Raw genomic sequence first — 26,115 nt, forward strand, 5'->3', positions numbered from 1 at the left:
ATTCTGCTGGAGGTTTAAAGCACAAAGGTGACATATTTGCATGTGTTATGGTCTTGTGAAGGCTGGCTGGCTGAATTCTGGCAAAGCGTATGTTATTTTGTCTCAGCATATCTACAGACTCTACCTTCTCCCCGTTTTTGTTTGCTTGGAAATGTTGATATTGGAGACTGTTATCAAGAAGAAACCGTGTAACCTAGCATTTATAGTGGCTAATAAATGCATTGCCATTAATTGGAAGGTTGGTTATCCTCCCACAATGTCAAGTTATGTACCACTAGATTTGATTGATTACAAGATTAAAGGATATACTGTGCAACATTCATAAGGTCTGGATTACTTATATGGAATTCTGTATGACAAAAGGAGTCTGTATTGAAAACATTCCCACGTCAGGGGAGATACCTATTTAGACAATCCCTAGCTGCTGGGCTTCTCAGTCCTGGCCCTGGGGGTCTGCCATCCTGTGTGTTGTCACTATGGCCTTGGCCTAAATGATTGAAACCAATAATGAATGTTTCACTAAGAACCTAAAGCTGACTGGGGTGTGTTGGGGTTGGGGAGCTGCAGGGTGGTGCATCCCTAGGGACAGGACGGGGCGACCCAGCTATACTGTGTGCAAGTAAAAGTAGCTCTACAGTACTATTAGTCCTATGAGATGAATTATATGGAGGATTTGCTGTTTGTGTGTTAATGTATGTTTGAGGTGTATGTGTTTTTTTGTTGTTTTTGTTTCCCAACCTATCCCTTGGGAATAAAAATAAATAAAGGTGTAAAATGGGAAGGAAATTGTGTTGGGAGAGAGTTGAGTTATTGACCGAGAGACTGAAAACTGAAAAGCAGCTCCTATCTCAAGGCCATCAGACTGTTAAACAGCCATCACCAACATTGAGTGGCTGCTGCCAACATACTGACTCAAATCTCTAGCTACTTTAATAATAAAAAAATTGGATGTAATAAATGTATCACTAGTCACTTGAAACAATGCCACTTTATATAATATTTACCTACCCTACATTACTCATCTCAAATGTACTGTATATACTGTACTCTATACCATCTACTGCATCTTGCCTATGCCGTTCGGCCATCACTCATCCATATATTTATATGTAATATTCTTATTCATTCCTTTACACTTGTGTGTAAAAGGTAGTTGTTGTGAAATTGTTAGATTACTTGTTAGATATTACTGCATGGTCGGAACTAGAAGCACAAGCATTTCTCTACACTCGCATTAACATCTGCTAACCATGTGTATGTGACAAATAAAATTTGATTGGATTTGATTTGAAATGCTTTGAGAGGCTAGTTAAGGATCATATCACCTCCACCTTACCTGACACACTAGACCCACTTCAATTTGCTTACTGCCCCCAATAGATCAACAGACGATGCAATCGCCATCGCACTGCACACTGCCCTATCCCATCTGGACAAGAGGAATACCTATGTAAGAATGCTGTTCATTGACTATAGCTCATCATTCAACACCATAGTACCCTCCAAGCTCATCATTAAGCTCTGGGCCTTGGGTCTGAACCCCGCCCTGTGCAACTGGGTCCTGGACTTCCTGACGGGCCGTCCCCAGGTGTTGAAAGTAGGAAACAACACCTCCACTGGTCAGAACTAGAAGCACAAGCATTTCGCTACACTCGCATTAACATCTGCTAACCATGTGTATGTGACCAATAACACTTGATTTGATTTGACTAGACTGGTGGGAGTCGGGCGTGCAGGTGGCTCGGGCTGGCTGGTCGGTCTGGCTGAAAGTTGAAATAGAGTATGTCTTAATAAAGACGTTTGTTTCAAGAGTTGATCATTTGTTAGGCTGTTAGGCTATAAAGGAGCAACACAATATATATTAAAATAATTACCTTTTTTCTAGTTCAGTCGTATTGATCACTTAAACATATTTAGTAAGGACCTCTTACCTAGCTTGATGACTGTTGCCATTTTTGCTTACTTTTTGTTCTAAATAGAGATGGCATATTGGATTGTGTAAAAATGCAGGGAAGGATCTTTCGATGCCCAAACATATTCTGGGGGAGGACCACCAGCCCCCCACCAGGTTATCCCCCCCCCCCCACTTCTAAAACCAAAGTGGAGCCCCTGATTAAATGTGTCAGTGTCTGTCGCCTTGATTACTCAAAATTCTCTCGACATTCATAAACCTTCACTCATAGGCTAGGTTGTAGCAACCTCATGATGGGTACAGGGAACATTTATGTACAGTAGTAGACTATCGTGTAGCTGCCTAGACCTATCGATGTTACATTGAGCTGAGTGAATGGAATAGGAATGAGAGTCATCCAATATGCTGTAATAGAAATAAGGCCAGGCTCATAAGAAGAAAAAAATCATCCTCCCTCATCTTAAACGGCACCGACCGCCACTGAAGTACAGATACACCTACTCATACATAGTGAGTCACCCGATGAGTTCCCTGTGACTCCATAGATCAGAACACGACCCTCATTACCTCCTTGTACATTATTAAGGCCTTCCTCTTATGACAGTTTCGTATTAGGATACATACGGTTGGTACACTGTGTCTGTGTCGTGTCTGGCTTTTCCCTTTTACAGGGTACGACTGCATCAGACAGTGGGGACTAGGCCTGTTTTTATACTGAGAAAGAACTGTTAAGTCACAGTTCATAATGGCATGGTAAATGGCTTTCCCTTGTGTCACTTATGCAGTCTGAACTTTCAATCTATGCTTGTTCAAAATAAATGACATTCCAATAAAAGGAACACACATGCACACGCACGTCACGGCGGCTCTGCCTGATGCCGCCTAATGGAGGACAGTGAAGAGTGGAGTACGTGAGGGAGCCAAGTGGAATGCATATTAGAAAGCAGAGGATATCGATTGTGGCTGGAGACAGGTCGCGCTTTTCATAGCAAATGGACCCCATTACCATACCATCTCCGGATAATTAATGTGCAGCCAGTGGGCTTGTCGTTCGTTATCGCTCATTCTGATACTGTTCAATTTCCATCTCCCCGCCTGGTGCTTTTCCCTGTCAGTCCGGCTGGGCTCTCCCCTCGTAGTCATCACCTCCGCTTCACTTCTAAATCACAGACAGCAACCCTGGTCAACGAGGTGTCTGTTGCTATCTCACCAGAGGGAAGATGTTATCGCGACACTCTCATTATTCTTACATTAGCCAGATACCAGATACATGCCGTGCCGCGCATGTGAAATTAGCATTTGTGTTTTAATATGCCTGCTGTGAAGGAGGATGTTCATATTGGATACTCTCTTATCTGACCTGTTTTATGTGTGTCTATAAAACGCCTTCCCTCCTTATCTCATAGTAGAAGGTGGGGTATCAACCCCTTGGTATGAGTGTTCCATCCCTGTCGGACGGGAGATGGAATACGGTGAGAAGAATCACTCTTCAAATGATCTTGGAGAAGCAACCAATTGTAAATGTCTTTTTTTTTTCAAGTCAGAACTAAGTATGCATAATGTCCACACTTATCTGTCAGGGCAGATACGCCATTAAGATATTGTATCTGTCAAACCATTGGGTCTGAAACCAACCACCATAGAAGAAGAGCATGTCTCATATACAGTACGGAGGGGTAACACTAACACCCAATATAAACCTAAACCACAACACAAAGACTCACTAAATTAACCATTCTGCAGGACGCAGTACAGTTTTTCCTAAAATCTCATTTCCCCAGAGTTGACTGTACACAGTACCCAGTTCCCTTCAAGAGGCAGCTCCAGCAGCCTTCTATTTCATAGCTTCCAGTCCCTCTGTGGGTTTAAAAATAGGCAGCTTCAACTGGGGCTGCATTGCAGGCAGGAAGGGATGTGATTTGCAGTCCTAACGGTCCGTGCAGATTGCCATTACTTATGCCTGACAAGCCTACCCTCTGATGTTGTCATGCTGGCCTATTTTAACAACATAAGCTGTTGCTGCTGCTGCAGCCGCTGCTGAGATGCCAGTCTTCAAATTGGCTGCAAAAGCTTGTCCCGAGGTCACAGTGAGGTTCGCAGTAAGCATGTTAGCCTGCCATCCCTACGTCTCACAGACAGAGAGGACATGGGGAGCCAGGGACTGATTGGGGTTTACTTGAAACACATACAGCGGCTTCGGAAAGTATTCACACCCCTTGAAGCTATCCACATTTTGTTAAGTTACAGCCTTATTCTAAAATGTATGAAAACATTTTATTGTCATCAATCTACACACAATACCTCAGAATGACAAAGCAAAAAAAATAGTTAAAAAAAAAAAAATTCTTCACATTTATCACATTTCCATAAGTATTCAGACCATTTACTCAGTACTTTATTGAAGCACCTTTGGCAGCGATTACAGCATCGAGTCTTCTTGGGTATGATGCTACAAGCTTGGCACACCTGTATATAGGGAGTTTCTCCCATTCTTCTCTGCAGATCCTCTTTTAAGCTCTGTGATGTTGGATGAGCAGCGTTTTCAGGTCTCTCCAGAGATGTTCGATTGGTTTCTAGTCTGGGCTCTGGCTGGGCCACTCAAGGACATTCAGAGACTTGTCCCAAAGCCACTCCTGCGTTGACTTGGCTGTGTGCTTAGGGTCGTTGTACTGTTGGATGGTGAACCATCACCCCAGTCTGAGGTCCTGAGCACTCTGGCGCAGGCTTTCATCAAGGCTCTCTCTGTACTTTGCTCCATTCATCTTTGCCTCGATCCTGACTAGTCTGTCTCCCAGTCCCTGCTGCTGAAAAAAATCCCCAGAGCATAATGCTGCCACCCCCATGCTTTACTGTAGGGATGGTGCCAGGTTTCCTCCAGACGTGACGCTTGCAATTTAGGCCAAACAGTTCAATCTTGGTTTAATCAGACCAGAGAATCTTGATTCTCATGGTCTGAGAGTCTTTAGGTGCCTTTTGACAAACTCCAAGTGTGCTGTCATGAGCTTTTTACTGAGGAGTGGCTTCAGTCTACCATAAAGGCCTGATTGATGGAGTGCTGCAGAGATGCTTGTCCTTCTGGAAGTTTCTGCAATCTACACAGAGGAACTCTAGAGCTCTATCAGAGTGACCATTGGGTTCTTGGTCACCTCCATGACCAAGGCCCTTCTCCACCAATTGCTCAGTTTGGCCAGGTGGCCAGCTCTAGGAAGAGCCTTGGTAATTCCAAACGTCTTCCATTTAAGAATGATGGAGGCTACTGTGTTCTTGGGGGATCTTCAATTCTGCAGAAATGTTTTGGTACCCTTCCCAAGATCTGTGCCTTGACACAATCTTGTCTCAAAGCTCTACGGACAATTCCTTCGACTTCATGGCATGGTTTTTGCTCTGACATGCACTATCAATTGTGGGATCTTATATACACAGGTATGTGCCTTTCTAAATCATCAATTGAATTTACCACAGATCAAGTTGTAGAAACATCTCAAGGATGATCAATGGAAACAGGATGCACCTGAGCTCAATATTGAGTTTCATAGCAAAGGGTCTGAATACTTATGTAAATGTTTAGCACATTTGCTAAAATACAACCAAACGTTTTATTTAATCCATTTTAGAATAAGGCTGTAATGTAACAAAATGTGGAAAAAGCCAATGGGCCTGAATACTTTCCAAAGGCACAGTACAGGTACTGTTCACTCACCTCAGCAAGGTGAGAGAGGTAGTGTGGTGTAGTCAAATGGCTACTGTTGTGGCAGCATACCCAAAGTATCTGTGGGTCCTCGTTATAAATTTAACAGTGGCATGTATTATTGGATGCCAATGGAAGCCATGCATCCCCCCAAAAATGTACAACCCCCCCAAAAAAGACATAAAATAATGTGTCTTGAGTCTCTCTGTGTTTCATAGTTTTCCTTCAATTTGCAAGAGGCTGAATGTATCTCACCGTAAATAGCACCCTTCTGTATGTGACGCTGTCTGGTCAAAAACAGTAGGATATTGTTCCCGCAAATAGCATTGAATGCATGGGAGGCCAGCGAGCATTTGGCCTCCCTTGATAAAGAAGGTTAATAGCCAATCAGCGTTGAGCTAAACTGAGTGAACTCAGCTGTGAATGGTTCTGGTGTACCAACAAAAAGTTTTCAAGGGAAGCCAGTTTGAACTTGGCTTCTCACCAATCACATCACATAAAAAGCAAAACATTATTGACAGAAAGAACGTGCAAGTCACATCTCGTTGCGTCGTTGTCCTTCGGTGGCTAGCTACTAGCTAGCTAAAATGGTCCCTTTCCTAAATTTGCTATGGATGGAGATATGGATTTGGAGTTTTACTTAATTCTCCGTACTGGCCAATGATTATAAGGGTGATTCTGATCCAATCATGTTGAAATGTTGAAGTTGAAATGGAGCTGCAATAGTGGAGTTAGCTCCTGTTTTCTTTACAACTTGCAGGAACTCTCCATGGTTCTAAATCAATAGTTGTTTCGTAGTACGAAAATGTTGGAAAACATTAACTTGCTTGACCGTGCTTTAGGTCATTTAACTGTTTGTCACATGCAATATGCTTTGTGGACTTTACAGGACAGAGGTTACTCTCCGGTTTTGTGATGAAGAAAAGGTGTGGTTGTATTTATTCTGCCACTGGGCCTTCTAATTGTTTTGGCCTTAGGCCTATATACTACATTACCAAAAGTATGTGGACACCTGCTCGTCAAACATCTTATTCCAAAATCATGGGCATTAATATGGAGTTGGTCCCATCTTTGCTGCTATAACAGCCTCCACTCTTATGAGAAGACTTTCCACTAGATGTTGGAACATTTCTGCGTGTACTCGCTTCCATTCAGCCACAAGAGGGTTAGTGACGTCGGGCACTGATGTTAGGCGATTCAGCCTGGCTCGCAGTCAGCATTCCAATTCATCCCAAAGGTGTTTGATGGGTTGAGGTCAGGGGTTGAGGTCAGGGCTCTGTGCAGGCCAGTCATGTTCTTCCACACCGATATCAACAAAGCATTTCTGTATGGAGCTTGCTTTGTGTAAGGGTGCATTGTCATGCTGATACAGGAAACGGCCTTCCCCAAACTGTTGCCACAAAGTAGTAAGCACAAAATCGTCTAGCATGTCATTGTATGATGTAGCGTTAAGATTTCCCTTCAAGGGAACTAAGGGGCCTAGCCCGAACCATGAAAAACAGCCTCTAGACCATTATTCCTCCTCCACCAAACTTTACAGTTAGCACTATGCATTCGGGCAGATAGCGTTCTCCTGGCATCTGCCAAAGCCAGATTCGTCCGTCAGACTGCCATATGGTGAAGCATGATTCATCACTCCAGAGAACTTGTTTCCACTGCTCCAGAGTCCAATGGGGGCGAGCTTTACACCACTCTACACCACTCTAACTTGCAGTTGACCGGGGCAGCTCTAACAAGGCAGAAATTTCACAAACTGACTACTGACAATGTTTGTCTTTAGAGACTGCATGGCTGTGTCCTCGATTTTATACACCTGCCAGCAACGGGTGTGGCTGAAATAGCCAAATCCACTAATTTGAAGGGGTGTCCACATACTTTTGAATCAGCGTGGTAGGCATATGAACTAACAGGTTACAGAACAAACAACCAAATTATCACAACACATAGGTTGTAAAAAAAATAAAATAATCCTGGCTTGGCTTCCCCAGTGATTTCCCCACAACCACTACCGAAGTGCAAATCATTCTGGCCAGATATACTTACTTTTATGGTAGTAGGGCTTCTTCATCCCATCATGGAGGCGGGCCTTGCGCTCCTCTCCGTAGCCGTGCCGCGATTGGTGCTCCCCATGATGGTCTCCATGGTGATGATGATACCTCACCCCGTCCCTCCGAGCTGCCTCGGCAGCCATCTTGTCTCTCATGGCCTTGGCCCTCTCAGACTCAAGCGCGATGGCCTTCTCCAGCAGAGACAGGTTCCCCTTGGTCATGTCGAACACCTCCTCCGAGCGCTCCGACGTCACCGACCGCGTGTCCTCGTCCCGGTCGTGGATGTGGTTGTGGTAGCGGTTATCCTGAGCGCAGCTGGAAAAGGCCTTGGAGCGCGGGCTCAGCTGCTCCTCCAGCTTCATCAGGTTGACCATGTCGGAGTAGTTCCTCTCCAAGGTGCGCCTCTCCTCCTGGCTCTGCTGGAGGTCCCCGTACCCAGGCTGGTACGGGTGGGGATGCAGTCCCTGGGTGTCCCCTCCGCCAGGGTGGTTCTGCTGCGGGAGCCCTGTGCCCGAGCGGTCAGTCGGCTGCGTCTCGCTCAGTTTGCGGGCCAGGTCAAAGCACTGGTTCCTCAGACACTCTAGGCTGCTTAGACACACCTCCTCATCACTCTCCTGCAGTCCATTAGAGGCTTTACCCTGACCGTTACCACCTCCAGTCCCTCCATTACGGTTCGCTTCCCCGTTCTCCCCAATCCCGTCCTCATAGTCTCCTCCCTCCATGTTGTCAGAGAGCATAGCCCCGTGTCCCTGGGCCAGCAGCTTCAGAGAGTCCACCGTTTCCCTCACTACATCACTGTCGACATCCAGGGTCAACTCACCCTTCCTCTGAATGCCCTCCCCACCCTCCTCATCCTCTTCTTCTTCCTCCTCCTCCTCTTCTTCCTCCTCCTCCTCCTCCTCTTCTTCCTCTTCTTCCTCGGCACTGTTGGAGGAGTTGCTGTTCATCTCAGACTCGGTCATGGCGCGGTAGGCTGCGTCCTCTGCTATCTTCCCTAGGTTGAGCAGAGACTTGGCCACCAGCTCGTCATAGTTCTCATACTCATCGTTGTTGTTGTCGTCCTTCTCCCCCGTCAGACCGGATTTAGGATGGCCGCCACCGCCACCGCCACCGCCGCCATTCATCTGATCGTGCTCTGTACGGGGAAAAAAAGAAAAACAAATGCATCGTAATCTCATTTTGCTCATTCTATTTAATGGGTTAATCAGATTTCTGGTCTTGGTCTGTTTAAATTGGATAAGGAACTCTTTGCGTTTCTCAGTAATGTACTTTCAGAGTCTTAACAGCAGCCTATAACTGAATTGTGAATCAGCACAGGATGTGGGATAAAGTGGTTTGGAAATTTCCATAGAGATGCTTTGGATGTACATTCCCGAAATGAAAGTACACCACATCCAGGTAAACTGGATCCTTTGGGTCACAACAACAAGCACATTGCTGCTCCCAGTTGATGGCTAAGTAACTGCCATAAAGCAACACGTTTTTCATTTCACCAGATTTTGTAGTGGAGCAAAAGTCCTTCAAACTGGAATCAGCTCATGCTTTATGTTATACATTGATTGTCTCATGTAGTGTGCCATTATGTTGACGAAATAAACAAATCCATACATACTCCCTCTATGCTCCCTATTCCAGAAAGGCCCTTTTTGTCCAATCAACAGGATCTTTAGAATGCTTTTCACTGGCTAATTGATTCTGCAAGACAGGCTCCTAAAGGTTACTGAGCCTCTCCTGCCAGTAATGTGAAGCAGCCACTCTAGAGCACTTCCAATTGGCCCTCTCACATTCCCTCCAGCCCGTGAACCGTCAAGAGAGCATCGCATCACTCACTCCCAACCCGCCACACGCTTGGCACATACATTCCTGCAGAGAAAAAAAACAGAAGCTTACACAGAAATATGAAATTAAATTTGATTTCTGGATGGAGGCAGAAAATCACCTGACAAATCACCTGCCAGGTTTCAACGACGTATTGTGTGTGTGAACATGTGTGTGTGAACGGGAACAATACCATAAGATAGAGACCAAAGGCGTGAAAGCATGACAGCCTCTAAAGTTCCTGTATACATGCATGCGCAAACATACAAACATACATGTATACTTTACATACAGTACATGTACACAAACAGTACACACACACACACACACATACAACACATCGATATACACTGCAACAGACACACACACACACACACACACACACACACACACACACACACACACACACACACACACACACACACACACACACACACACACGCACACACACACACACACACACACACACACACACACACACACACACACACACACACACACACACACACACACACACTTCCCAATCTAATGAGAGCAACACAACATCTAGTGTGTTGAGGTGAGGGTTCTGGACCGGGGAGTCACGACTGACCAGGCACATATTTTGACAGGGGGACGCTTTCTCACAGTAACCTACCCATACCCTGGCTGCCAGAGGTTTAATTTTTGATGGTTTCAAACATGGCTCAGGAAAGCAATTTGAAGAGCAATCAAGGTACACAAAGGGGAAAGGGAAGCGAAACAGATTGAAAGGAGAACTGAGAGATTGCGCTGCTCCATATTGGCTTGGATTAACAATGCAGCGTGCAGCAGTGTGCATATATCTATTGAGAAACACAGAGCAGCCATAACAATACCACCTCCATTACAGATTGGAATCTGCCCTGCTGCCACTTCTGTTTTGGAGGATATGGGGGAAATGATAGTGGTGCATGTGGAGAGACTCATCCACATTTCTGAGAAGCCAAGAAAAAGGAGAAGGAAAAAAAGTGTCATTTCGTCCTCCTATCTAAAGATGGCACTGTGGTTTAGGACGATGGAGAGAATCCTAAATATTCACCCAGTTTAATTAGGCCAGCGCTTTTACACCCAGTGGAATTGATTTAATTGTGCTCCTTGGGCCAAGAAGGGAAACAAAGACCATCTCTTTGACTGTGGACTCTCATGCCCAATAGAGAGACAGAGGAGGGAGGCTGACATACTAACACTTTTAAGGAGGAAGCTAGCACAATGTACTGCATCTCTCAGAGCTCCAGTCTTAATTGGACTTGAGGGCTCTGTCAGGAAGGATCTGGGGTGCGGGGGGGTGAGAGGCAGAATGAGTTGTAGAGAAACCTGCCAAATGTGGTGTTTTGGCACGTCAGGGTAGGGACCACACATGGGGGAGAACCTCTCACGTCCCAGACAGTGTCGAAAGCAGACACAGGCTACTGTGTTTTTTATATATCATTTATAGAGTTCTGTGTTCAATTGGTATGTTGCAGGTAATTTTAAATATAATATTTTACTGTATATCTAGCACAACTTATTCATGCTTATCAGCAAAGGTGGTGGGACTCCTGCTTTTGTATTTTCTCCCGCAAATACATGCACCCTTACAAAATAAACTTCACATTTGCAGTTTCACATGTGAAATTTGCATTTTAAAATAGCATTTTTGCATGTTTCACATTTTGAGTTTACATGTTAACACCACTTCTTCACATGTGAGGAGAATAAACATGTGAAAATCACAGTTGTCGTTTCACATTTAAACCAAACTGCACGAGCGAAAACCTCACGCGGATTGCAAGTTCACATCTGGAAATCAATCCCATGTGAGAATCTCATTTGCAGGATCACATGAAAGACAACTCCACCATTGAAAATCTCATTTGCAGGATCACATGAAAGACAACTCCACCATTGAAAATCTCATTTGCAGGATCACATGAAAGACAACTCCACCATTGAAAATCTCATTTGCAGGATCACATGAAAGACAACTCCACCATTGAAAATCTCATTTGCAGGATCACATGAAAGACAACTCCACCATTGAAAATCTCATTTGCAGGATCACATGAAAGACAACTCCACCATTGAAAATCTCATTTGCAGGATCACATGAAAGACAACTCCACCATTGAAAATCTCATTTGCAGGATCACATGAAAGACAACTCCACCATTGAAAATCTCATTTGCAGGATCACATGAAAGACAACTCCACCATCGAAAATCTCACTTTCGCATGTGGAATTGTAGATCCTCACATGTGAAAAGATGGTGTTGACATGGCGCTGTAGCAATGTTTCCACCGGTGGACTAAGGGTGACCACATCTAAAAAGCCCAAATGCGGGATAAGTGAATGATTTTGCTGGACATTCGCGGAACAGTGGACAGAATACATTTCTTTGGGGCAAGTAAATAGATCCCATTCCAATTGCATTTGAGTTAAGCTGTATGTTGTTAAGCTGTATGCTGCCTGTTAAAGGGGCAATGATTTGTTGCTATATCCATTCTTGCACTTATAAATGAATGATATGTGCTCATTGATTCTTGTAGAATATAACGTATAAATGCCTCATGAGCTGAGTTCAATTTTTGTACCCCATCAGAACCCAAAATATAAGTTTGTTTTACTCCAATCTTTGTAAAGAAAGCAAACGTAAACAAATACGGTCCAGCCTAAAAACATGGTTGAAAATACAATTTTGATATCATGGATAGTCCTTACATCCATAGTGTAGTGTGGATTTGAGTGTTTGCATTTCTCCAGTCCCATCCCTCAACTTTTTACCGAAACTGTGGCGGGGAGACATTTAATAGACTAATGTGTTATTATATGGTCCAATCCTCTAGCGAATGAATCCTCACCCGAAAGTATTCATAGCAAAACGAAATAATGCGAGAGCAAATGAATTGTAAATCGACGCAAAACAACAACAAAAAAATCGTCATTTTTTAAAAATGAAAACATGATGAAATAAAACGCCTTCTCCTTCTTTTCTGGAATTTTCCCTTTTTGGTTATGATACCCTGGCCTCTGCTTTTGCTGCCTTTTTTCCATTTGCAACTTTTGGCACTTTCATTCTAGCAACATCGCACCCTGCATCCTACTGCTGGATTGCCTCTGAAGCTAAGCAGGCTCGGTCCCTGGATGGGGAGACCAGATGTAGCTGGAAGTGGTCAAAGAAAATGGTAAAAACAAATATGAAAAATGTACATGTGAAACTTAGCACGTGTCCCGAAAACACTGTCTGCCTCGTGGAAATTACATCAACAAAAAAAACACATTCACGAGTGATGGTTTAGTTTCTTTCATTGCATCATTTTGAGTCCCGATCCTCTATTTCAGGGCATTTATCTCTGGAATGAGGTGTTTTGGAGACAGGGTGTTCCCATCCAGCCCCTGTGGAGCCATTGACAAACTGCCATTTTCACAGGGTCTGTGAGAGACAGCGCCAGCACAGCTTTTAGCCTGTGACTGAGATAGCCCTGAAGGTAATGGCAAATGGCCCAAACAAACCTCAAATGACAGAACTGAGCTGCTCCCGAAGAAAATTGCCTTCGCTGCCAAACCATCTCTCTATTCCAGGTAACCAGGTTTGATCTAGCACTACAAATTCTGTTTCAGGTAGCTACAGTCATCACATAAGTCGGAGGAAAAGCAAACGCTCAAACAAACAAATAAATAAACCAGTCAAACGGATGAAACAAACAAAGATCAAAGGAATGTGAACAGAATAATATATTCTAAGTTCTGGGACAGGCTTGGGATTTAGTTTGTATTTTGTTATGTAGAATTGTATCACATTTCAATTCCCAGTATACAGACAAAAGTATCATTGCATGCCTTTGTTGCCTTACTATACTGCATATACAGCATGCTGTATATTCAAGACTAACCGTTCGGCAACATAGACCATAGCAACTCAGACATTTACAGTACTTTGAAAAAACATTCTAATATGTCTTGGTGTATTAAAGGGTTAAATAAATGACATCTCACCTTGGCCATGACTCTGCTCCTCATACTCCTCCTCATACTCCTCCTCCTCTTCGTCCTCCTCTTGTACTCCGCCCTCCTCTTCCTCTTGTTCCACCTCTACCTCCTCCGCCTCTCCCTCCCCTCTCTCCACCTCTCCTTCTTCCTGCTCCATCTGTTCCTCATTGTCCTCCAAGTATCCCTCCTCTTCCTCCTCCTCTACCTCCTCTTCCTCATCTCCCCCATCCTCTACTCCCTCCTCCACCTCCTCCTCTCTGTCATCCATCTCCACTGTTCCGTCTGTCTCGTAGCTCTCCTCCCTAGTGGAGTTGTCCATGTGGGTTATGAGGGGTCCACTCTTGGGGTCTGTCTCCAGTGGTTCCAGTAAGGGCTCCAGCACCTCCAGGGCTTCCTGAGGCTGTCTGTCCAGTGTTTTCCTCTTCTTGGCCAGGGGGCAGCCGTACACACTGCAGGGAACAGATAAGACAGGAGCCATTAGCGCTTAGCCACCAGACCCAAAACTCCATATCACCTGGCTTAGTGGCTGGCTAGTGGCTAAGCTAACATAATACACTAGCTCTGGTGTTGACTATGTCACTGGTCCAGCACACTGCCCAGCTGGCTATTTACCCATTTAAAACACTTTTGGAGAGTACATTACAAAACACAATAAAACACAACTGCAGCACAACGCCGCAAGGTGTTGAATGTTGTGACGCTTTCTTGCTGCAGAACAGATCTAAGATAAACCCATTGCTCTGCTGAAGGGCTTTGTTTTTGGCACCAGAGAGAAAGTGAAATCAACGTTTTATGAACAGAGCACTAATCGTGCCCATAATCATTCACTATTGTGTAATTACATTCTAATTGCTCTCCTTTGCTTGGTTTACAATTACAAGAGGTAGGAATTTCTTGAGATAAAGAGAACAAAGTGGTCTCCGGGCAATTCTTATTATTCTGTACGTAAATCTGTGGACTACTTATATGTCAAAGAGGTCAGAGAGGTGGGCATGGGCCCCATCAAAGAGGTGGACATCAGAAAGAGGGAGGCAGATGTCAGGGAACTGTTGTGTTTAATGAAGTCCGGGTCATCGTCGTTGACCATGTGGTAAACAGAGGCCTTACCAGAAGCTGGCAGAAGCTGGCAGATTAGTTCACCCCAATCTGAAGATCAACTGTCAATACGATCATGAGAACATTTCGCCAAGAAATCTGGTCTGCAGGATATGCACTATGCTGTACCATTACATATACAGTCAATTACATATTGTAATGCATGTAAATTCACAAATCATGTTCCAGTATTCTTCCAGTATGATCTATTGACAGTAGACTCTGTTCTACCCGCTGTACCCTCAGAATTGACAGAAGACCCCATGGTGGTGGCCGTGTGCTGACCGATCAGCAGGAGTGGGGCACTGGTGGAAATGGTGACGGCCAGGAATGACGTATGGCTGTCCTAAATAAAACAACGACACCTTTGGCAATGTGGCATCCATCAGCCTACTAACAATCGCCAGCCTTTGGAAAGAGGCACCAGGTATCTATGAAACACATTTACCTGGTGCCTTCTGAGAGAAACAACGACCGGGTGAAACAACTGCGGGCCGAGTATGCTCAGGTACAGCACTATATACTGTATTACTGTTACTATTAATGCACATGCTACTTTACAATATCATATTGGGACTATACTGTAGAAATAACTCCCCAAAATATATTTTTTGAACGGTGATGCTGCTGTGAACCATCACAAGAATATCTTTGTTGATCAAGCGAGCTCCAACCTGGCCAAAACTCTGGGTCGTGGGCGGAAACTCATTGGCTAACATCTCCATGTGCGCAGCCATCTCTGAAGATGGTGTGGTAGGATGTTTTGGATCCTACAATGCTGCACACCTCATTGTGTTCCTCATTGACATTGAGCAGGCCTTTCAAGGTGAAGAAGTTGACCTATGTCATTGTGTGGGACAATGTTAGGTTCCACCTAGCAGAGGTGGTTCGGGAATGGTTTCGGGCCCATCCCCGATTCGTGACCCTATACCTGCGCCCCTTACTCTCCTTTCCTCAGTGTGGAAGGTGTACGATCGCCATCCCAATGAGGTTGTCACCTTCCTGGCCATGGATGAGGCATGCGATGACATCAATGCAAACCAATGTCAAGCTTGGATTCGCCCAAAGTTTTTTTCTGAAGACATTCACTGTGATGTGGATGAGAATTGATGGCCAAATGCTCAAGACAGGCTTGATGCAAACTAATGTGTGCTAAACTTTTTTTAAATGTTCAATTGTTTTATTTAATGTCTTCCATTTGACTACAAACAGTACACCTATGTTGCAATTACGTCAACAACAGCAAAAATAATTGCATGAATAATTGTAGAGGATGTCTTCATTGACCACACCTTTGATTACTCATCGGAAAGATGTTATGGAAATGATACATTTTTGGTAAATCGTGTTGGATAATGTAAGTGTATTGCCTAAAGTGAAAACTGTCATTTACAGTACTGTAGCATATTACTTTCAGCACTTCTAAGGGAGATTTGAAATATGTACAGTATATTACATTGTTTACTATGGATTAACTGGTAGCCAAAATGACTCAAATGAAAATATATCATTGTGTTGTGTTTTGGTGATTAAACCAATGTTCTCATTACATTTCACAATAAACTTCTATATTTTTTTATCAATGGTTGTGTGGTGAGAGATGTTTCAAATCCAAATGAATGCACAATGACACGTTTTGAATGGCTGCGTTAGAAGTGTGACCAGTTTGGAGTTTTGTACTAAGAGTTGTGAAAATGTACCACATACTGCTGAAAACAGTGAATCCAACGACATGGTGAAATACTGTTTTCACGTTGAATTAACGCTAGTTGACAACTCAACCAAATGTAAATCAAAACTAGACGTTGAACTGACGTCTGTGCCCAGTTCTACAGCTGTCTCCGGCGTGACTTTAACAGGCAACCTTTGGATTGCTAGATGGTCACAGATTACACCGACCTCATCCTCCCTACTTTCATTTTTGTCTAAAGTAACTACACCATTAGTAGGTATCATACGCCTTGGAAGTCCTCAGAAATACGTAAAGTACGTTTCGTAGGGTTCTGAGCCCAGGCTGATTTAAAAACAAAGACATTAAAACAAATAATCACATTCCTGGGTTATAAATGGTTTATTGAGCTGACATTGTCTGACTCTGCTGTACCAACTGCAGCTGTGTACGTTGTTGTAGGATCATCATTGGGAAAACAAAATAATCAGAGAGATAATTAATTGAATCTTGCCGAGGCACCTGGGTTTAACTGTATTCTCCTGGTCCCCTTGGCAGCAGGGGACACATTTTAATCTGATAATCTGATAATCTGTGTATTCGCCCAGACTATTGATCACAGGAGCCTAATCCGTTTCCCTCATCAAACCATGGGGAGTCTGGGGGCGATACAGGTCTCTCTCTCTGTGTGTGTGTGTGTGTGTGTGTGTGTGTGTGTGTGTGTGTGTGTGTGTGTGTGTGTGTGTGTGTGTGTGTGTGTGTGTGTGTGTGTGTGTGTGTGTGTGTGTGTGTGTGTGTGTGTGTGAACACGTGGCACCCAACCGCTCTTTCAAAAAATTCAACACGGATAGGGTCCCAATGATACCAGTGAGACAATGTGGTTTAGGTGCCAAGCAGATCAGTGCTCTATGCTGGTAGGTAACAGAGTTGCTTGATACTCCTCTCTACTAAAGTGAGCTCCCCATGTCATGCACATTAGCGAAGTAGCGGTAGTGATCCTTTCCCTTTGCATAGCTAACAGAGTCAGACAGGTTTCAGGTATGCTTAGTCAACTGAGCAGTGAAATGTCCCTGATTCCCCTTTACAAAAGCCAAGAGTCTTTCTCCCTCCTCACTCAGCCCAAAATAGGTTCTAATGTGAACAAATAGAGAGCATTAAATTGAAGGTGCCGAGCAGTAAATTGATATCAGCAGTTATTATAGACGGTGGAGGCGTTCTGTCTTGGGCATCTCAGAGCGGATGTGGCACCTCTCTGAAGCCTCCACCACTTGAGGTCAGGGAGGTGCTGTTAATACATGAGCATCATTTCTTAAATTGGTGGAGAACTGGGTATTTTGGCTGACTGCAGCATGTTCACTGTGGACCTCTTAGCACTGTTTACTTGTCTTAGAATTGCGAGGGCGCACCGACTTGCTGATCTACCTCCCTCCCTCCACACACACATGTTTCCCATACACATGTTTTATCCCCACAGCCCAAAAGGAGCGGGTTCCCATCACTCAGTCAGCGTCGGGCCAAACTGGCAGACAGCCTCAATCTCAGCAGGCCCAGGGATTACTTAATAGCCTGACCCCTGCACCCACACACGGGGCCTCATTTCATTAATCTAAGCTCACACGAAAACTCATTCCCTGCCTGACAGCCCTGCAGGCTCCTGCAGGCCCAGCGCCTCTCTCCAGGGTGGGGGTTGAGGTGTGGAGGGGGGCAGAATGGGGGTTACTGAGTACTCTGATCAATAGTGCTTGTGACCAAACATTTCAAAAGCACATTAAAATGCCACTCATCCTGGCCCAGTCCAGAGCCCCTCCAAATAAATCAAGGGCGTATCCCAGCAGGATACGTACTGGCAAGCAGACAGCCTGGCGGGGAGGATAGGTGAGTGGGAGGGAGGGAGGGAGGGAGGGAGGGAGGGAGGGAGGGAGGGAGGGGCAGAGGGAGCTGTTGAAATTCATCCCTCCCTCCGCTCATCTTCCATTGCTCACCACACTCTGTCCAGCTGGGTTTTAGCAATGAGACAGTCCTTGCAATGCAGTACCCTGATAGAGGTGCTGTGTGTCTGTGCTTAATGTGCTACAGCTCATTCCATGACAGGTCTTCATGTGTCTTCACCTGAATCACTTTTCAATACGCAATCTCTGTGGTACTGCTAATTGTATTGAAACACTCAGCAAATGGATTGAGGTTAAAATCACTAGAACTTGTTCTTATCAGAAAGATTCCTAAGGGTCAATTAAACTAAAAGGGGTCAATTAAACCACAAGTGTTTCCGTTGTTACATAATGTTCTGTTATACTACTACTGCAAATATGTCTCAGTTGGTCCTAAAATCCTCTCCTACTGAAAGAGTTAATTTCAATTTTCACCAACAACTTTATGAATGATCTCCAAATGCCTCTTTATCCCACTAATTAATGTGTTGACAACTAAAATAACTAGGATTTGACTTGTAGCCCACTCCTACTCCTGAGTTGTGAGGTTGTTGTAACTGTGAGATGTGTGTTTGCCCCGACACAGGGAAGCCGATCACTAACCCACAAGAAGAACAGGAGCCCTCTCTCTCTCTCTCACACACACACACACACACACACACACACACACACACACACACACACACACACACACACACACACACACACACACACACACACGTTCCTCAGCTCTCTCACAGCATGACGTTGGCCCCATCTCTACTGTCTCAGACCTGCTACTGCAGCCCTCTAACTGTGTCTTGCAATGATCTTTCCACAGGTGATTAAAAGCCATTTAAATAAAGCTATACTGTTGGAATTGTGTCAGGAGAGGAGGACAGAAAGTTATTTATTTCTGTCTTTTTTCCTCCAGGCAGCAGAGGAGAAGTGTGTTTGGTGTGAGAGGCAGCTATCAAAGGAAAACATACCCTTGTGTAACAAGAAAGCCACTTATTTTTCCCTTGTATTTTGAGAGAGCATCCTCAAATCCACATGAGACTGGATGAAATGCATTTAACTAAAGTGGAACAAGTGGCCAGTCAAATAACGTTAGAAAAACACTCTGTCGATGTTGAAGAGAGACAAATTGGAATGTTAAATCTGGTAAGAGAGCTCAGAGTCATGAATAAGCGTCCCTAATGCGTATGTGTGTGTGTGTGTTTGAGTGTGTGTGCGTGTGTGTGAGTGTCTGTGTGTGTGTGCATGTGTGCACTTCAAATCAACTCAAATAAAATTGCATTGGTCACATACACATATTTAGCAGATGTTATTGCTGGTGTAGTGAAATGCTTGTTTTCCTAGCTCCAACAGTGCAGTAGTATCTAACAGTGCAGTAGTATCTAAAACATTTCACAACAATACACACAACTCTAAAAGTAAAATAATGAAATTAACATTTACATTTACATTTAAGTCATTTAGCAGACGCTCTTATCCAGAGAGAAATATATAAATATTAGATTGAGCAATGTCGGAGTAGAATAGAATACAGTATATATATATGAGACGAGTAAAGCAGTATGTAAACATTATTTAAACAATCTTAAAGTGACTAGTGTTCCATTGTTAAAGTGGCCAGTGATTCCATACCTATGTACTGTAAATAGGGCAGCAGCCTCTAAGGTCCAGGGTTGCGTAACCGGGAGGAAGCCGGCTAGTAATGGCGATTTAACAGTCTGACGGCCTTGAGATAGACGCTGTTTATCAGTCTCTCGGTCCCAGCTTTGATGCACCTGTACTGACCTCTCCTTCTGGATGATAGCGTGGTGAACAGGCAGTGGCTCAGGTGGTTGTTGTCCTTGATGATCTTTTTGGCCTTCCTGTGACATCGGATGGTGTAGGTGTCCTGGAGGGCAGATAGTTTGCCCCCGGTGATGCGTTGTGCAGACCTCACTACCCTCTGGAGAGCCTTACGGTTATGGGCAGAGCAGTTGCCCTACCAGGCGGTGATACATCTGTAAAAGTTTGTGAGTGTTTTTGGTGACAAGCCGAATTTCTTCAGCCTCCTGAGGTTGAAGAGGCGCTGCTGCACCTTCTTCACCACGCTGTCTGTGTGAGTGGACCATTTCAGTTTGTCCGTGATGTGTACGCCGAGTCCCTGCCACTTCATGATGACAGGAGTGAGTGCTATGGGGCGATAGTCATTTAGTCATTTAGTCATAGTTCAAATACTTTTGCTTTCTTGGGTACAGGAATAATGGTGGGCATCTTGAAGCAAGTGGGGACAGCAGACTGGGATAGGGAGAGATTGAATATGTCCGTAAACACTCCAGCCAGCTGGTCTACGCATGCTCTCAGGACGCGGCTAAGGATGCCGTCTGGGCCGGCAGCCTTACGAGGGTTAACACGATTAAATGTCTTACTCACGTCGGCCACAGAGAAGGAGACCCCAGATCCTTGGTAGTGGGCCGCATCGGTGGCACTGTGTTATCCTCAAAGCAGACGAAGAAGGTGTTAAGCTTGTACTTGAGCAATACATTGGTGTCTGCGACGTGTCTGGTTTGCCCTTGGTTGTCCGTGATTGTCTGTAGTCCCTGTCACATATGTCTCGTGTCTGAGCCGATGAATTGCAAATCCACTCTGTCTCTGTACTGACGTTTTGCATTTTTGATTGCCTTACGGAGGGAATAACTGCAGTGTTTGTATTCGATGGTTCGCGCTTTCAGTTTTGCGCAAATTCTGCCATCTATCTACAGTTTCTGTTTTGAGTAGGTTTTAATAGTCACAGTGGGTACAACATCTCCTATACACTTCCCGATGAACTCAGTCACCATTATTCTCAGAGGCGACCTGGAACATATCCCAGTCCGCGTGATCAAAACAATCTTGAAGCATAGATTCCAATTGGTCAGACCAGCGTTGAATAGACCTTAGCACGGGTACTTCCTGTTTGAGTTTCTGCTTATAGGAAGGGAGGAGCAAAATGGAGTCGTGATCAGATTCCATGCGTGTGTGTCTGTATGCGTGTCTGTATGTGTGTAGTCCCAGGTGGGTGACAGTGAGTGTGTGAAGGATTGTGACAGTCTTACACAGCAGCTTTATTAGTAGTCATATTAAAGCCTGTTCACAGCGGGGCCGAGACTTTGCCACTCATTAGCATCATGTGATATTTGTCTCCCTGACACTGGGATGAGACTGCTGCTGCACTCACTTAGCTTTAACTCTCTCTCTCTCTCTCTCTCTCTCTCTCTCTCTCTCTCTCTCTCTCTCTCTCTCTCTCCCTCCCCCTCTCTCTCCCTCTCGCTCTCTCTCTCTCTCTCTCTCTCTCCCCTCTCTCTCTCTCTCTCTCTCTCTCTCTCTCTCTCTCTCTCTCTCTCTCTCTCTCTCCCTCTCTCTCTCTCTCTCTCTCTCTCTCCCTCCCCCCTCTCTCCCCTCTCTCTCTCTCTCTCTCTCTCTCTCTCTCTCTCTCTCTCTCCATCACTCTTATACCTTACACTCACTCATGCTCTCACCTCTCTCTCTTCGTCTTTCAACCATCCTCTCTCCTTCTACCTGAGTTCTCCCTTTCTACCTCATCCCCTGTCCTCTCTCTCTCTCTCTCTCTCTCTGTCTCTGTCTCTGTCTCTGTCTCTGTCTCTGTCTCTGTCTCTCCCCTTCTTGGAGGAGTGTCGTGCACCTCTCGCTGTGCCCCTATCTAACAGGATCTATAGGCACGCGTGGCAGAGCGCCGTCTCCATGGTGATATCCTCCAGAAATACAACAGGGATTTGCCATCCTCGCACACAGGCGTGAAGCTAGTCAGAGATGGAAAGCGAGGGGGAGAGGTGGAGAGAGGGAAAGATAATTGAACGGAGATAAAGAGAGCGAGAGAGAAAGAGACAGAAGGAGAGAAAGGACAACGAGTGTGAGAGAGAGAGAAAGAGAGAGGGAGAGGGACAACGAGTGCATGAGAGAGAGAGAGAGAGAGAGAGAGAGAGAGAGAGAGAGAGGGGGACAGTGAGTGTGAGAGACCCGACAGTCTTCTCCCCTCCAAAGAAAAGAACAAAAGCTGTGTGGTTCAGGCTAACTGTTCTCTTGCTTCTTAACATGGCACTTTCACTAGTAAAACCTCCCCAGTAAATTAGAGCTCATACAATGTGATATCTGAATAATACAACACACACACTATTGTATCATTTGTAAACACTGCCATTACAGAGGTGGTATTGTAAAACATCAATAACACCAAGTCCCTAGTGTCTTCCACTGCAGCGTTATGGGCTGTAACAGGAGACAGCCGGTGCAGTAGAGTGAAGAGAAAGCCAGAGGAATCAAACCCCTGCAGATACCCAGCTCCTATCATCAAGTCAGCCTGACAGGCAGCCCCAGTGCCTTCCTCTGCCTCAGCCCCTTACCTAGCCTCTTCTTCAGCACCAGTCATTGCCTCTTGTCCTTCAACCTACCCTTGCCTTTACCCCTGCCCCTACCCATGCCCATTGCCCCAGACCCAGCCTCAGCCATGCCATCGAAACCTGACAGAATGACACTGTAGCCTGTCTACCAGCAGCCCTATGGGTGCTCCCCACCCAGCCCCAGCTCCTTATCCTCTACCCCAGGAGCCCAACCAGTAGCCCCATAGCCTCTCCTAGGGCCCCTCTAAGGCATATCACCTCCATAAGACACAGATGTGTCTGTCTGTCGGTCTCAGGCCCAGTGATCATGGCCTCAATGAGGGGATGGAGAAATAGGGCTCCAGGGGGTCTAACACATTCACATCCCTGGGACTGACCAGAGGCTATAGCTGCCTATCACCATCACTGAATCCATTAGTCCATCTATAGACCGCCACAGGGTTATACACACCAGTAAAACAGACTGTATGGAGGGAGTGGCCAGCACAGGAAATTACTTTGGTCGATGCATCTCTGTTGATATAAATAAGATAATTTTACAGTTTCTATATGGGGTGGACTAATCAGGCCTATGGTTCTACTCATGTACTGTATTGCACCCATTTGTCATTCCACGGCTAAATTCACTCCTGAATCACCCAGGTAAGGATCCTCTCCACTCACATAATTACTTCAATCAATCACTTCAACATGGGGAGAGACACAGAGAGAAGCTGCAGAGCCCTGCGGCCATCTTGGAGAAGGTTTACCCTCCCCATCTACTCTATCATTCTGTATTAACTCCACTGGGTTTGTTACATTAATGGAGTTCATACTGCAATCATATCATGTCACAAATGTTTTTGAAAGTTATTTTGAGATAAGGTTCAGACATGCACAGAGACGGCCATACCTATTCACCAGAGCCTCAGTCCATCTAGGATTAGCAGCACAGAAAAACACGAGTGAACTGAACAAGCCCTAAAATATCACTGGCCCACCATGATAGCACAGGAACTGTGCCATTACTCACGATCTGAAATAACTAGTGTACAGTTCTCTACCTAAGATCCAGCTTCACTTCCACCCACCCAGCCTTTAGTGTCTGCTGCCATTAGTGACTGGCTGCTGTGACTCTGCCTGTTCTGTTGGCTTGTTTACTGGGCCTGGTACATTTCCCCAGCGGAGACAGGGGAGGTCTCTTGACATTGATGTAATTTAGTTGGCAGCCGTGCGGAGGGATGGCAGGCTAGGGGGCTGGGGGCAAGGGAGATAGTTAGGGGGTGTGGGTGTGTAGGAGGTCAGGATGTGCCCGGCCCGGAGAGGAGATTGAGGGCCCTATAAGCCTCTGACTGGCATGCGCCCCCTCGCTCCTCGTCACAGGTCCCTCTGGCATGCTGCTCGGCGCTGGGCTCGCTACACATGATCTCTCATTCCCTTTGATGTGTTTCCAGCGGGAGGTGGGGAGGGGGGGGGGGGGTGACAGGCAGGCTGAGGCAGGAAGCGTAAACACCACCTGTTTACCACACGCTAGCTAACGCTAGGCTAGAGCAGCGCTAGGTACTGGAGCTAGCCTGACTGATTGTCATAATAACACACCACTAAACAAAGAGGAGGAAAACACAAAGGGGAAAAATAAACAAGTGGCAGAGGAAGAAAGGGAAGAGGGGGGATAGATGAGAGCGGCAGAATATATCAGAGGGCGAAGTGAAATGTGTTTGAAGGTATCTTCATGTTCTGTTTTATATATATAAAAAACAATTTTCTTATTACGAACAACATGCTGTAGGAAAAACGGTGCTGTAGTTGACGAAAACCAAGGGAAGCTGACTCCATCATTGACTATTCAATAATGGCAGGTTACACGAAACAAAGAAAAAACAAGCGAATGAAATATACTAACTAAGATGATCACCGTAAAAAATATGGAACCCTAAAATAGTCCCCACAGAGCCAGTCCACAGAGCCAGTCTACAGAGCACTGGCCACTCCTACATGGAAGCTGATTCTTCACCTCTATTCGTTCTGCCTCACACTCACCCGCTCCCTCTCTTACTGGAAAATAAAGCTGCCAATTAAATATGGAAATGTCCATTCCAGCGCCAGATACCTCACAGTGGGGGGTTGATTGTATGGAGGGTGATTTTTCAAAGGGAGGTGGCATTATGATTAACGTGACCTTATCTGTATTTGCACAAGGAGGCAGTGGGGGGGTGGGGGGCTGCGCTGAAGGGGGCGGAGGGGGCTGCGCTGGAGGGGGCGGAGGGGTTGAGGGCTGCTTGTTCACTACACCCTGTTCTCATCCCTTTCTAAGGTCTTTTGCCCTCTCTCTCTCTCTCTCTCTCCATATCCTATTTCTCTACCGTTCCCTCTAACTCTTTCTCAATCGCTCTACTTTCCTCTCTCTCTTTTCCTAACAACACACCTCTCCCTCTCCTTCCCTCTCCCTCCCTCTCCTTCCCTCTCCCTCCCTCTCCCGCCCCCTCTCCCTTTCCCTCTGCCAGGCTGCTAGGTGAAGTGTTCCTGTGTCGCCCCACCACTACCTGGCTCCATTCCAATGCTTTTAGTGAGTGCTATCTGCCAAGGCATGAATAATACAGCCCCAAGGCTGGCGGAAGGCTGGCGGAATCCAAATGAACTATACATCAGGAAGAAAGCACTCGACTTTAGCTCCAGAACACGCTCCCACCAAGACAGGCAATTACTCAGCCCCAGCTGCAGCCATGGCAATCACTACCACAACCCCTGAACCCCTGTACCACCCCTGTACCCCGCCACCACCCACCATCCCAACATCCCCACCCCTCACTTCCCCTCCTCCCCCTCACTATTGCATCAAGACCAAAAAGAAGACAAACACACAGATATATATATATATATATTATATATTCATAACAAATGATAAAGAGAGAAATTATGCAGATATTGGAAAATATGCATTGATATTATTGTTTTGCTCTCAGCTCTGTGAGCAAAGGTTTTGTTTTGCCTCAGTGTATCTTAATGACTTTATTCTAGTTGTAAAATGAGGTCTGTGGGTGGCTGTGGCTATGAGAGCACCACAGAGACAGTTTATGGAGGATGGGAGGGTAAAATATTCCATAGAGACCCCAGCCAGATGTCCTTTCCTCAGGTCAGACCTACGACACACCACCACCTCCACCACCTCCACCACCACTGAGCTACCCTACGGACCACATTAGTGAATCAGTTGAACCACTTAATCATTGCTTATCTATAGGTAGACAATGTCCATAAAACACCAGCCCTTAACACTGTGACAGTCACCACCCACCGTAACGACACACACATATACGGGCACCGCGTATATCAGGTACATATGACACCTATATGGTGCATGTCTTATCAGCTAGCATTGAGGCATGGGTAAGTAAGAGCGTGAACCTATCCATCATCGGCTAATAATTTGTTAGCGTGGGATGTAATTACCGTGCACTAGGCAACGGCAGATCTCCCAGGTAGGGATAGTCACATAGGCCTGGAGGGATTGAACAGTGTTTTAGTATGCAATGTGTATCCTGTCAGCCTGCTATCCTGCCTTCCAAACATGGAGGACGAGGAGGTAGGGTGTGAGATAATGAGGTATCGTTAGTGAGTAT

General features: G+C 45.4%; 1 protein-coding gene across 1 annotated transcript in view; it reads right to left on the reverse strand.

The window, feature by feature from the left end:
- Positions 1-26,115, reverse strand: part of LOC115138371 (myelin transcription factor 1-like protein) — an 86,917-nt gene that overhangs the window by 36,694 nt on the left and 24,108 nt on the right. Inside the window, exons 5-6 of the mRNA XM_029675164.2 lie at positions 13,461-13,903; positions 7,644-8,783 (exon numbers count right to left, since the gene is read on the reverse strand). Of these exons, the coding sequence (XP_029531024.1) occupies positions 7,644-8,783; positions 13,461-13,903 (1,583 nt within the window). The remainder of the gene's footprint in view (positions 1-7,643; positions 8,784-13,460; positions 13,904-26,115) is intronic.

Source organism: Oncorhynchus nerka, linkage group LG12, assembly GCF_034236695.1.
Source record: "Oncorhynchus nerka isolate Pitt River linkage group LG12, Oner_Uvic_2.0, whole genome shotgun sequence".
Taxonomy (NCBI): domain Eukaryota; kingdom Metazoa; phylum Chordata; class Actinopteri; order Salmoniformes; family Salmonidae; genus Oncorhynchus; species Oncorhynchus nerka.